Source organism: Hyla sarda, chromosome 10, assembly GCF_029499605.1.
Source record: "Hyla sarda isolate aHylSar1 chromosome 10, aHylSar1.hap1, whole genome shotgun sequence".
Classification (NCBI taxonomy): domain Eukaryota; kingdom Metazoa; phylum Chordata; class Amphibia; order Anura; family Hylidae; genus Hyla; species Hyla sarda.
This window is the reverse complement of record NC_079198.1, coordinates 12,863,700-12,878,310: the sequence shown is the minus strand read 5'-3', so window position 1 is coordinate 12,878,310 and position 14,611 is coordinate 12,863,700. Positions and strand designations below refer to the sequence as shown.

The 14,611-nt window shown below is 42.8% G+C and overlaps 2 protein-coding genes across 2 annotated transcripts in view; one reads left to right on the top strand and one right to left on the bottom strand.

Moving 5' to 3' along the window:
* The window catches only part of LOC130293880 (mucin-2-like), a 33,656-nt gene extending 30,035 nt beyond the window's left edge, over window positions 1-3,621 (bottom strand). Inside the window, exon 1 of the mRNA XM_056543090.1 lies at window positions 3,415-3,621. Within this exon, the coding sequence (XP_056399065.1) occupies window positions 3,415-3,466 (52 nt within the window). The 5' untranslated portion in view covers window positions 3,467-3,621. The remainder of the gene's footprint in view (window positions 1-3,414) is intronic.
* Window positions 3,622-8,806: 5,185 nt separating this feature from the next.
* Window positions 8,807-14,611, top strand: part of LOC130293889 (phospholipase A2 inhibitor and Ly6/PLAUR domain-containing protein-like) — a 134,405-nt gene continuing 128,600 nt past the window's right edge. The window contains exon 1 of the mRNA XM_056543108.1: window positions 8,807-8,894. The gene's annotated coding sequence lies outside the window, so the exon portion shown is untranslated. The remainder of the gene's footprint in view (window positions 8,895-14,611) is intronic.

The following is a 14,611-nucleotide window of genomic DNA, read 5'->3' as shown; positions in this document are numbered from 1 at the left end:
CTCCACCCCTCACATTATATATACAGTATCTCCCATAAGTGACTCCACCCCTCACATTATATATACAGTATCTCCCATAAGTGACTCCACCCCTCACATTTTATATACAGTATCTCCCATAAGTGACTACACCCCTCACATTATATATACACAGTATCTCCCATAAGTGACTCCACCCCTCACATTATATATACACAGTATCTCCCATAAGTGACTCCACCCCTCACATTATATATACACAGTATCTCCCATAAGTGACTCCACCCCTCACATTATATATACACAGTATCTCCCATAAGTGACTCCACCCCTCACATTATATATACACAGTATCTCCCATAAGTGACTCCACCCCTCACATTATTTATACACAGTATCTCCCATAAGTGACTCCACCCCTCACATTATATATACACAGTATCTCCCATAAGTGACTCCACCCCTCACATTATATATACACAGTATCTCCCATAAGTGACTCCACCCCTCACATTATATATACACAGTATCTCCCATAAGTGACTCCACCCCTCACATTATATATACACAGTGTCTCCCATAAGTGACTCCACCCCTCACATTATATATACACAGTATCTCATTTTTTCCTTTTTACCGAGGCAACTAGAGATGAGCGAATTTACAGTAAATTCGATTCGTCACAAACTTCTCGGCTCGGCAGTTGATGACTTATCCTGCATAAATTAGTTCAGCTTTCCGGTGCTCCGGTGGGCTGGAAAAGGTGGATACAGTCCTAGGAAGGAGTCTCCTAGGACTGTATCCACCTTTTCTAGTCCACGGGAGCACCTGAAAGCTGAACTCAATTATGCAGGATAAGCCATCAACTGCCGAGCCGAGAAGTTCGTGACGAATCGAATTTACTGTAAATTCGCTCATCTCTAGAGGCGACCATAAGATGCTGAGCAAGTTCCTTGCATGAACTCTATTTTGATGAATGGAACTTATGCAAAGAACTTGCTGATCATAGTTCTGTTGCTTAGTAAATATACTGCCCAGCGTGAGCTGCATCTCTCTGCACCAATCTGTGCAGAATAGGCGGGAGACCAGCTCTGGACTTACAAATTAAAGGGGTACTCCAGTTGAAAATATTTTTTTTTTATCAACTGATGCCAAAAAGTTATATAGCTTTGTAAATGACTTCTATTAAAAAAATCTTAACCCTTCCAGTACTTACCAGCTGCTGTATGCTCCACAGGAAGTAATTTTCTTTTGGAATGTCTTTTCTGCCTGACCACAGTGCTCTCTGCTGACACCTTGATCCATGTCAGGAACTGTCTAGAGCAGGAGAGGTTTGCTATGGGGAATTGCTCCTGCTCTGGACAGTTCCTGACATGGACAGAGGTGGCAGCAGAGAGCACTGTGGTCAGATTGCATAGAACTACACAATTTTCTGATAAGTACTGGAAGGATTAAGATTTTTAAATAGAAGTAATTTACAAATCTGTTTGACTTTATGGCACCAGTTGATTAGAAAAAATAGTTTTCCACTGGAGAACCCCTTTAAGGTCAGAGACTCAATAATTCAGTTGATGTGTCGTATAGTAAATAAACTGCCTGGATTATAAAGGCAAAGTCCTAAGTATGTGCATATAAGGGAGTAACATATTTTTATCTAATCATTACTGGACACGTATTAGAGATTGATATGAAAGAAGGTTCAATTATAATAATTTCTCCAGGGAAATGTTGTTGAAAACAATAAATGTGCTCAAGGGAATCTGTTTGATGCGTACACATAGTAAAAAACTAACCACATCACCAAGAAGGGGTTAAAGAACTCTCACAGGCATAGCTTTAGCTATCCCGACCTCAAGGGTTGTAGAGTTGGTGACTAGCCAGGGTGAGAAACCAGGAGAGCAGGTATAAATACAATTGGCAGGCTATGTCTTAAGGGGGTACTCCGCTGGAAAAAACATTTTCAATCAACTGGTGCCAGAAATTTAAACAGATTTGTAAATTCCTTCTATTTAAAAATCTTAATCCTTCCAGTACTTATCACCTGCTGTATACTACAGAGGAAGTCCTTTTCTTTTTTTAATTTATTTTCTGTCTGACCACAGTGCTCTCTGCTGGCACTTCTGTCCATGTCAGGAACTGTCCAGAGCAGCATATGTTTTCTATGGGGATTTGCTCCTGCTCTGGACAGTTCCTGACACGGACAGAGGTGTCAGCAGAGAGCACTGGAAAAAAATTAAAAAAGGAAAGAACTTCATCTGGAGCATACAGCAGCTGATAAGCACTGGAAGGATTATAATTTTTAAATAGAAGCAATTTACAAATCTGTTCAACTTTCTGGCACCAGTTTATATAATTTTTTTCCCCCAGCGGAGTACCCCTTTAAACCAGTACACTGTCCACCAGTCAGAAGCCAGGAAAGCCATCCACACTGCCAGGGAAGGCTTGTTGTAAATGGACCGCCGACCAGTGGCTTGATTATCTCAGAGTAACGAATCACTAATTGGCAAACCAGCCCCCTTACTGTAGGCCAACACCCCCATATGGGAGATCAGTGCCCAGGATGCTGGACAGGTAAGTCAAGAATATTTAAAAATGTGTACAAAATATGTATGAAGTTTTGCCAAACCGGAGATCCCTACAGAGAAAAGCATGACCAACACAGTCTTCAGATCTGGGACTCATCAACGACTGGGGAACAGCTGACTAAAATATGGGAACATCTTACTAAATAACTTGGAGACATTCGGGGACATCTCAATAAAATCTGTGGGACATCTCACCAAAATATGTTGGACATCTCACCAATCACCAATATTAGGGGGATGTCTGACCAGAAACTGGAGGGAGGGGTCTCATCAAAAGTTCATGGACATCTCAGCAACAGCGGGAGACGGGGGGTACTCCGGCCCTAAAAAGGGGTACTCTCTCTTAAAGGGGTACCCCGGCCCTAAGACATCTTATCCCCTATCCAAAGGATAGGGGATAAGATCTCACGACTCTGCCCCCGTGTGACGTCACGCCCCGCCCCCGCTATGCAAGTCTATGGGAGGGGGCGTGACGTCCGTCACGCCCCCTCCCTTAGACTTGCATAGCGGGGGCGGGGTGTGATGTCACACAGGGGTTTAGTCGTGGCGTCACGATACTCCGGTCCCGTGGTCGTCACATGGCAGATTCTGAGCTGGCAGCTCCCCGAGGTTGGTGCTGAATGCAAGATTGCGGACGTCCCCAGCGGCGGGACCCCCGCGGTCAGACATCTTATCCCCCTATCCTTTGGATAGAGGATAAGATGTCTTAGGGCCGGAGTGCCCCTTTAATAAATAAGATTGGGTCTACTGAGTCTGGCGCTGGCACAAGTCATCTGGGTTCCCTTCGGGTAGATCATCCTTGGCGTCAGCCTGATGTTATGGTTTCTTACTCTCTCTCTTTCTAACTTACCTCGGCCAATCAGGACCACTAATAGACAGAGAAGTAACGGTAGGTTGTTCATCTTTGCCGCTCTTGTAGAGCAGTGTTGTGTCCTTCTTGCTGATGGGAAGTCTACTGTGATGGTGGTGATACTAAGAAATCTTCTGTGTCGGTGATATTGTAGACTGAAAACTCTCAGACCTTTTAGTATGTGGTTTGCTCAGTATGTTTGCTTACTTGTTCCTTCTTTTATAACGTTGGTTTACCCTTGATATATCCTTCATACAGAAGCAATTTTCTTTGTTTCATTTCCGTGTTTCCTCCTCACTTTCTAAGAGCCGTAAAATTTTCATTTTTCCATCGATAGAGCGGCAGGAGGTCTTCTTTTTGTACAAAAGGTTCTATGTTTTTTAATGGTCTCCTTCGTTTTTACCATATGATGTATCGTGAAACAAAATTGCACAAATTTGGTGATTTTTTTTTTTTTTTAGTTCACTGGGTGGTAAAAATAGTGGAAGTTTGATCACTGCACCTGGTCTAGTTTGGCTGCTGATGCTGGAGTTCCCTCCAGTGTTCTGGGGTCAGTTCACATTATGCAGGATTGATCTGGTAAGGGATGAATTCTTAGTGGTTAGCACTGCTGCCTTTCAGTGCTGGGGACTTGGGTTCAAATCCCACTAAGCACAACAATAAATAAAGCGTTATTATTATTATTATAAGGGCAGCATGGTGGCTCAGTGGTTAGCACTGCTGCCTTGCTGTGCTGGGGACTTGGGTTCAAATCCCACTAAGGACAACAATAAATAAAGCGTTATTATTATTATAAGGGCAGCATGGTGGCTGGTAAGGGATGAATTGTTATCCTGTAGTTCACAAGAAGTCAGCTGACTTAGGACTGACTAGTTATTTTGTGGACCGGACTGATGATCACATAACACAGTTAAACCTGTGCTGGAATAAAACAGATGACGCTGTAGGACAAGTGATGGTGCGTGTGTATGATATGGGCAACAAAACAAAACAAAACCTGGAGGCCTCTAGGATTCTTTGAAGTAGAAGCAGATCTGTTTTTTTGTGGCTGTATTTTTGTTTATTTTTAGGTAACATACTCCACACCATTTTTTTTGTTATTGATCAGACCGTGTTTCACCTATGACAGTCAATACATGTGCAACGCTGTAACCATATTGATTACAATTCGATCACTTAAAAGGAGTAGTCCAATGGTGACCCAGTGGTGAACAACTTATCCCCTATCCTAAGGATAGGGGATAAGTTTGAGATCGCGGGGGGTCCGACTGCTGGGTCCCCCAGCGATCTCCTGTACGGAGCCCCGACAGCCCGCGGGAAGGGGGCGTGTCGACCTCCGCACGAAGCGGCGGCCGACACGCCCCCTCAATACAACTCTATGGCAGAGCCGAAGCGCTGCCTTCGGCAATCTCTGGCTCTGTCATAGAGATGTATTGAGGGGGCGTGTCGGCCGCCGCTTCGTGCGGAGGTCGACACCCACTATCTGGCCGGAGAGCCTGGCCCCCATACAGAGAGATCGCAGGGGGCCCCAGCGGTCGGACCCCCCGCGATCTCAAACTTATCCCCTATCCCCTATCCTTAGGTCCAAAACCGCATATCGGTCAAAACTGAGCGGGGGGAGGGGCAAACCGGGCGCTCCTGTACCCCGGCCGGATCAGCCCGTGACTCCATTTACTTTAATGACCCGACCGGAGTCAAACGGTGACTCCGGTCGGGTCATTAAAGTAAATGGAGTCACGGGCTGATCCGGCCGGGGTATGGGAGCGCCCGGTTTGCCCCTCCCCCCGCCGGATCCGGCACCCGTATGTACAAAACGTGGTGTGAATGCACCCTATGGCTTACTTAAACCGTGGCGATCAGACTGCGATCAGACATCTTATCCCCTATCCTTTGGATAGGGGATAAGATGTCTAGGGGTGGAGTACCCCTTTAACTTCAAAAGAGGAGGCTCGGGGAGGGCTTAGACATATTTTGCTGCAGAATTTCTTTTGGTAAAGGAACATTCACATTTCTGAATGTCCTCCTTGAGAAATGATGGGTGGACATTCCATGGACAGCAGGCGCTGTATGATTCGGTCGGGTGCTAGGACCCCTCGGACATGTTCTGTCACCATTGACGGAAATGCATATCCGAGCGGATTCCATTGAAAGAATGAAAATGTTCGGAATATGTATTTTCGTGGCAAATTCCGCAGTGTGAATGGGTCAACAGAAAACCCATTCCTACAGTGGTTTTTTTCCTCCTGTGTACTTGGAAGCTATTTCTAAGCGGAATTAAGATTGGAAATTCTCCAGTCTGAAGCCTAGCCTAAGGCTATGTTCACACGGTGGAATGTCCTCAAGGAGAATTTCCATGTGGACATTCCACCGGCAGCAGAACATGTCGGCGCTAGGACCGATTGGAAATGCACCGTCTCATAGACAAAGGGGGGAAAAATTGCTGAGTTGCCCATAGCAACCAATCAGATCGCTTCTTTCATTTTTAACAAGGCCTCTGCAAAATGAAAGAAGCGATCTGATTGGTTGCTATGGGCAACTGGGCAACTTTTCCTCTGGACAGGATTTGATAAATCTCCCCCAAGATGCATTTCCATGTGGAATCAGAGGAGAGAATGTACCGTATTTTTCGCCGTATAAGACGCACTTTTTCTTCCCCAAAACTGGGGGGGGGGGGGGGGGGAAGTTGGTGCGTCTTATAAGGCGCATACACACCTATCGCGGCGGTCCCTGTGCCATGAACGGGACCCACGGCTAATACAGGACATCATCAATCGCAGTGATGCCCTGTATTAACCCTTCAGACAAGGCGATCAAAGATGACCGCCGCATCTGAAGCGAAAATAACACTAACCCGGCGGTTCAATCGGGCTGTTCGGGACCGCCGCGATTTCACCACGGCGGTCCCGAACAGCTTACAGGACACCGGGAGGGACCTTACCTGCTTCCTCGGTGTCTGCTCCGTGCCGGGATCCCCTGCATGGCCGGCGCTCTCCGTCGTCATCACGTCGTCGCGCACGCCGTCCCGTCATCCTATAGGAGCGGCGTGCGGAGCGACGTCATGGCGGCGACGGAGAGCGAGGATACCGGGCAGCAGAGACATTCCGGAGCGACGGGGACACCCCGGGGATGCGGCGACAGCGATGGAGGACGACATCATGGGCAGCAGTGACGGATCCGGAGCGGCTGGGATACGTGAGTACTACCTCCTATACAGTGGTCTTCAACCTGCGGATCTCCAGATGTTGCAAAACTACAACTCCCAGCATGCCCGGACAGCCGTTGGCTGTCCGGGCATGCTGGGAGTTGTAGTTTTGCAACATCTGAAGGTCCACAGGTTGAAGATCACTGTCCTATAATTTACATTGTATTTGGTTCAGAATCTTTATTTTCTAGATTTTTATCCTATAAAATTAGGAGCGTCTTATGTGACGAAAAATACGGTTTAATTTAGGGAACAGAAACACCCGGCTCAGAAATTGCGCTGTGTGAACATAGCCAAATTGTAAGGTAAATATATAATAATCAGACTCCCGTTTTTGGTTAAAAATAATACAGTCGGGTTTTGCTTTGCTTCATGTTTCAGAACAATATTAGAAATCAGATTTAAACATTCTCAAACTATTCACAGAAAAAAAAAAAGCTAAATAAATGCCGTCATCATAGTAGCAGCAAAAGTCCCAAAAATCTGAAAATCGATTAACCAAGAATTTCTCCCAAAGGCATATTTTGTTTTTGCTTAGCTAGTGGAGCGTACAAGAAGCGGTTTGTTCTATTTTCCGAGGGTCTTCCAGTTTTTTCCCTGGGTTTTTTTCTGCAAAAAAAAAAAAAAGAAGAAAAATAATGGAATATTGAAAAGAAAATATATTCCCAATAATAAAAAAAAAGAAAGAAAAAAAAATAGATGAAGTAGAGCTGAGTTGGTCAATTGGGGGATATCTAGAAAGTTGGGCAACGGGTTTATTTTTTTTTAAGTTGCAGATTTTGCTTAAAAAAACAACAAAAAAACAGGATTTGGGGCAAATATGTTCGAGTTTTCAAAAAAAAAAAAAAATGCTGCTTGTGCCTAGGGATGCAGGAATGAGGAATAAATGGGGTCTGGGCTTCACATGTAGGGTGGAGTACCCCTTTAAATTGGAGTTCATTTATTGCCTCTTTCAGCATGAAGACAGAAACCTATCTATTTGCTAATACTCTGGGTAGCAGCACATTAGCGTTCTCGTGTTTTACTTGCGTTTGGAATCTACAATTGCTGGGTTAAATATCTTTAACACTAGGTGAAACGAGCTTTTTTTTTTTTTTTACTTGCAATACCATACCTGACCACATAGTGTGCTGTAGAACAGCATGCTCTACGGGACACCATGAGGACACATATGTTATTGCAGGTAAAAAAAAAAAAAAGACTGTTGCAGTAAATATATCTCATTATGTGAACACTTTTAAAAGGGTACTCCGGTGAAGACCTTTTTTCTTTTAAATCAATTGGTGGCAGAAAGTTAAACATATTTGTAAATTACTTCTATTAAAAAAATCTTAATCCTTCCAGTACTTATTAGCTGCTGAATACTACAGAGGAAATTCTTTTCTTTTTTGAATGCTCTCTGATGACATCACGAGCACAGTTCTCTCTGCTGACGTTATTATAATAATAATGCTTTATTTATTGTTGTCCTTAGTGGGATTTGAAACCAAGTCCCCAGCGCTGCAAGGCAGCAGTGCTAACCATTAAGCCACCATGCTGCCCTTAGCATACATCTGCTTTGCATGGTTGCTAAAATGGACAGAGATGTCAGCAGAGAGCACTGTGCTCGTGATGTCATCAGTGTTCCAAAAAGAAAGGAATTTCCTCTGTAGCATTCAGCAGCTAATAAGTACTGGAAGGATTAAGATTTTTTTAATAGAAGTAATTTACAAATATGATTAACTTTCTGCCACCAGTTTATTTAAAAGAAAAAATATTTTCACCGGAGTACCCCTTTAAGGATGATGGAAGATTACAGAATCTGTAACTATTTACTGACAAATAGAGATGAAGCAGAATTGAATTAACTGTTTAAGCACCACAATAATTCATTGTGCTGGGAATGATCTGTCAGAACAAAATTACAAAATGCCCTAAATCACTAGTGCAGTGGTCTCCAAACTGTGGATCTCCAGATGTTGCAAAACTACAACTCCCAGCATGCCCGTACAGCCTTCGGCTGTACGGGCATGCTGGGAGTTGTAGTTTTTCAACATCTGGAGGTCTGCAGTTTGGAGACCGCTGCACTAGTAGGCATAGGTATATGCAGAAATGGACCAAAAAAAAAAAAAAAAACTGAGTTAACAAAGCAAGATGAATTCTTTATTCTGGATCATTCTCAGACCTTTTTTTGCCCTAAAAATTTAACAGGGTTATAAAGGAGTTTCCCATCGTTTGAAAGGAGTTTCCAACCAGAATAGAGGAGAATTTTACAAATGTCCAGAAATTTGGAATTTAGGTAATAATAAGTTTTAAAAATGTTTAACAAAAAACCTTCACTTAAATATTCTTTTATGTTTATTATTTATAGACACACATCCGTAAAAATCCGGCAATAAAACCATCATTTTCTTTTTCAACATAAATGGAACAAAAATCATAAAACACCTATATCCTACATATATATATATTTATGTATGTGTATATATATATATATATGTGTGTATATATATATACTGTATATATATGTATATATATATATATATATATATAGCTGATTGAAAGGGACACTACTAGTACCCCCAGTTGTATCTATCCTGTTCAATTAGTTTTATTTATAAATTTATTTAAAAAAATAAATAAAAAAAACCTGCATGAATAGTTTTTTTTAAGACTAGGGCATGATTCCCCTATCCACAGAATTGTCAATAAAAATATGAAAACTGGGAGTCCCACCACTAGGACCCCACAGTTCACTAAAACAAGGGTGTCAAGTCCCCGATTCCTCCTCACTGCAAGACTCTGAATAAAGTGCCAGTCAGGACCTCCTTTCTCCGTGTCCCCAAGTTTCGTGGATCCCAGTTCTAGTGATCAGTGGAAGAATTATCACAGAGAGTTTCATAAGAGACTCATCACAGAAATATCGCAAGAGCTTGGTTAAAACCTAACATTTATTAGATACAGTATGCACTTAGATAGGAGCGAATGGAAATGGAGCTATGCATAAAGAGTAGCTCCCACCATCGTTTTTTTTTTCTTCTGTCCCTGCCTATTGCCCATCTATCCCTAACCCCCTCCCTGCCTTTAATTTTTTTTTTTTTACTATATTAAAAATGCCTTTTTGTCTGCCTGGTAGTGTGCTCACTACCAGGCAGACTTCCCCAGCAGGCATGACATCACTGATGCCTGCTGGGGGGGCCGACTTCCGCCCTTAGTTCATCTATACAGGGTGCCTCCAGCTGTTTCACCACTACAACTCCCAGCTTGCCCTGACATCTATGAGCTGTCAGGGCATGCTGGGAGTTGTAGAGGTGAAACAACTGGAGGCCCCCTGTGTTGAAAACAATATCTTTGTTACGGCCACGACGTGTCATCCAGCTAGTACTGTGGAGGAAGACGGCGGTGGGAGGGAGCGTTCGCTGGATGACACACAGCGACGCACACGTTAGATTAGCTAAAGGGCACATGCGCTGGGACCTGTGTGTCAATCACACAGCAGTCCCAGCACTGACATACAGGGGGTGGGCATGGCGGCAGAGGGGCATCACGTACTTCGCGCCACGCCTATCCAACCGTCAGTGGCTTTGATCAAAAGCATTTTTTGGGGTCATGAAAGCCGCCAAATATTAGGTAAAAACATTGCTATACCCACCACCTGCACACAGTACAAAGGCTGTGCGCAGGTTATTGCACCCAGGTTTCATGACAGTTGCTCTTTAAGCAACAAATGTGGCAGTTATATAAAAATATCAGTACAGCTCAGGTTGGTTAATAGATGAAAAAACAAGAGGGTGTCCGGCCGAGAAAATATCACCCCTGTAAGCTGCATAAATACAAATTCCTGTTATAAAACACAACAAATCGTCCCAACACGTTTCCCACATAAATATATAAAATGATGTTTGGGGTTCATCAGGGGACTAGTAACAAGATCAAACATTGGTAGACACACAAGATAACTGTAAATAATGCCAAGATATTGCACAGAAAAAGGAATAATATGATATGGTCCATAATTGGACTGTGGTATCATCCCTTTTCCTGTGCAATATCTTGTATAGCAATGTCTGAACTTGTTACTGGTCCCCTGATGAACCCCAACATCATTTTTTATATTTATGGGGAAACACATAGGGACAATTGTTGTGTTTTATAACAGGAATGGTGCTGGATTTCTGTAGCTTACTGGGTGATATTGACATAATTTAATTGACCAGACGCCCTAGATATATTAACCAACCTGAGTTGTACTGATAATTTAAAAAAACTTGAGCATATTATTGGTTTCGTTTGTTACCATTTTAGTACATATCTTAAAAATTTTACGTTTTGTTTGAGCTTATATTGACGTGCAGCGATGGGGCCCCAGCAATCATACATTTTTTTAAAAATCCTATGGGTCCTGTGGATAAAAATACATCACTTAAAGGGGTACTCCGGTGGAAAATCAACTGGTGGCAGAAAGTTAAACAGATTTGTAAATTAAAATATTAAAATATTAAAATATCTTAATTCTTCCAGTACTTATTAGCTGCTGAATACTACAGAGGAAATGGTTTTCTTTTTGGAACACTGAGCTCTCTGCTGACATCATGACCACAGTGCTCTCTGCTGACATCTCTGTCCATTTTAAGAACTGTCCAGAGTAGGAGAAAATCCCCATAGCAAACTTATGCTGCTCTGAACAGTTCCTAAAATGGACAGAGATGTCAGCAGAGAGCATTGTGCCCGTGAGGTCAGCAGAGAACACTGTGTTACAAAAAGAAAATAATTTCCTCTGTAGTATTCAGCAGCTAATAAGTACTGGAAGGATTAAGATTTTTTAATAGAAGTAATATACAAATCTGTTTAACTTTCTGGCACCACTTGATTTAAAGAAAAAAAGTTTTCCACTGGAGTACCCCTTTAACGCCATTTACACTCAGGCATCATTTTTGCGTCACATTGTACTGTAAATTCTGTTTCAGACCTGGATCATAGTGTTAGCTTGGGTCCTCAGACCAGTGGTCGGGCCAGGTTGGATTATACTTGCAAAACTGACTTGAAGGGGTACTCTGGTGCTCCCACGTTCTGAACATTTTGTTCTGAACGCTCGGAGCCGGACGCCGTGATCGTGATGTCATGACCACGCCCCCTCGTGACGTCACGCCACATCTGCTCCATTCATGTCTATGGGAGGGGGCGTGTCGGCCGACACGCCCCCTCCCATAGACATGAATGGAGTGGGAGTGGTGTGATTTCACAAGGGGGTGTGGCTGTGATGTCATGATCACTGCCACAGGAACCCGTTTTTTGCTTAGAACTCCGGGCGCTGCGGGAGATTGTGGGGACCCCCATGATCAGACATTGAATAGGGGATCAGATGTCTCGCAGTGGAGTACACCTTTAACTCTAGTGCAGACCAAAAGATTTAGGAAACTTTAGTGGTTTACCCTGATATTCTTCATGTCACACTCACAGGAGAGCAGCAAGCTGAGATCAGCAGGGTTCTTTGACGGGGTCCTCACACTATTAAAGGGGTACTCTACTGGAAAACATTATTTTTAAATCAACTGGTGCCAGAAAGTTAAACAGATTTGTAAATTACTTCTATTACAAAATCTTAATCTTCCAGTACTTATCAGCTGCTGCATGATCCACAGGAAGTTCTTTTCTGTTTCAATTTCCTTTCTGCCTGACCACTGTGCTCTATGCTGACACCTCTGTCCATTTTAGGAACTGTACAGAGTAGGAGCAAATCCCCATAGCAAACTGCTCTGGACAGTTCCTGAAATGGACAGAGGTGTCAGCAGAGAGCACTGTGGTCAGACAGAAAGTAAATTCAGAAAGAAAAGAACTTCCTGTGGATCATACAATAGCTGATAAGTACTGGAAGGATTAAGATTTTTTAATAGAAGTAATTTACAAATCTGTTTATCTTTCTGGCAACAGTTGAATTAAAAGTAGTTTTTTTTTTTTTCCCAGTGGAGCACCCCTTTAAGCTTTAGCCATCCTATAGTTGGCCATGACAGGAAACAGAATAGTCTGATGGGACTGGATGTTTCCAAATTAATAAAAAGAATGACTCTTCAGGGTTAATAAATAAAGTTTTCACTTGTTTGTACCCTACAGAGTCAGTAAAAGATTTGTTTCCTTTCTATATTAGATGGGGACTAGTGATGAGTGGCATTGGCCATATTTGAATTTGCGATATTTTGCGAATTATATAGACAAATATTTGTCCTATATTCGCAAATTTCGCGTTTTCGTCATATTCGCATATTCGAGGAAGAAAACAGTGAGGGGGTGGGCCACTTTACTATTGGTTGTCAGGGATGTTGTTGATAACCTCTGACAAGTCTATTTGCATCATTCTAATTGGCCCACAAGGGAAAAGAAGGAATATGCGAATATTCACATATGCGCATATGCGGGCAAAAAGTGGATATTCGTCATTTCAAATATATAGCCAATATATTCGCAATATTCCCAAATTCGCGATAAAAATTCGAAATGCGAATATTCGCGCCCAACACTAATGGGGACATTTATGTCCATATTAGGCATATAGTGTGACAACTATACCTAACAGCTTCACGTATCTCAGCTTCCTGGACTCCTGGACTAGCAGCGAAGATATATATATATATATATATATATATATATATATATATATATGTACACAATGGGGATCAAAACTTTGGGCACCCCATATAAAAATTTATATTAATGTGCATAAAGAAGCCAAGCAATGATGGAAAAATCTCCAAAAGACATCAAATTACAGATTAGACAATCTTATAATATGTCAACAAAAGTTAGATTTTATTTCCGTCATTTACACTTTCAAGATAACAGAAAACATAAAAATGGCGTCTGCAAAAGTTTGGGCACCCTGCAGAATTTATAGCATGCACTGCCCCCTTTGCAAAGCTGAGACCTGCCAGTGTCATGGATTGTTCTCAATCATCATCTGGGAAGACCAGGTGATGTCCATCTCAAAGTTCTTAAATGCTCAGACTCATCTGACCTTGCCCCAACAATCAGCACCATGGGTTCTTCTAAGCAGTTGTCTAGAAATCTGAAACTGAAAATTGTTGACGCTTACAAAGCTGGAGAAGGCTATAAGAAGATAGCAAAACGTTTTCAGATGTCAATATCCTCTGTTCGGAATGTAATTAGGAAATGGCAGTCAGCAGGAACAGTGGAAGTTAAAGCAAGATCTGGAAGACCAAGAAAAATATCAGACAGAACAGCTCGCAGGATTGTGAGAAAAACAATTCAAAACCCACGTTTGACTGCACAATCCCTCCAGAAAGATCTGGCATACACTGGAGTTGTGGTACACTATTCCACTTGTACAAATATGGTCTTCATGGAAGAGTCATCAGAAGAAAACCTCTTCTACGTCCTCAACACAAAAATCAGCGTTTTGAACTTTGCAAATGAACATATAAACAAGCTTGATGCATTTTGGAAACAAGTTCTGTGGACCGATGAGGTTAAAATTGAACTTTTTGGCTGGAATGAGCAAAGGTACGTTTGGAGAAGAAGGGGAACAGAATTTAATGAAAAGAACCTCTGTCCAACTGTTAAGCATGGGGGTGGATAAATCATGTTTTGGGGTTGTATTGCAGTCAGTGGCACAGGGAACATCTCACGAGTAGAAGGAAAATGGATTCAATAAAATTTCAGCAAATTTTGGATGCTAACTTGATGCCATCTGTGAAAAAGCTGAAGTTAAAGGAGTTCTCTGGTGCTTAGACATCTTATCCCCTATCCAAAGGATAGGGGATAAGATGCCTGATTGAGGGAGTCCTGCCGCTGGGGACCCCCGTGATCTGGCACGCGGCACCCCGTTTGTAATCAGTCCCCGGAGCGTGTTCGCTCCGGGACTGATTACCGGCGACTACAGGGCGGGGGGGGGGGGGGGGGGGCGTGTGACGTCACACCCCTGTGTGATGTCACGCTCCGCCCCTCAATGCAAGCCTACGGGAGGGGGCGTGACAGCTATCAAATGGATAATAATCCTAAACA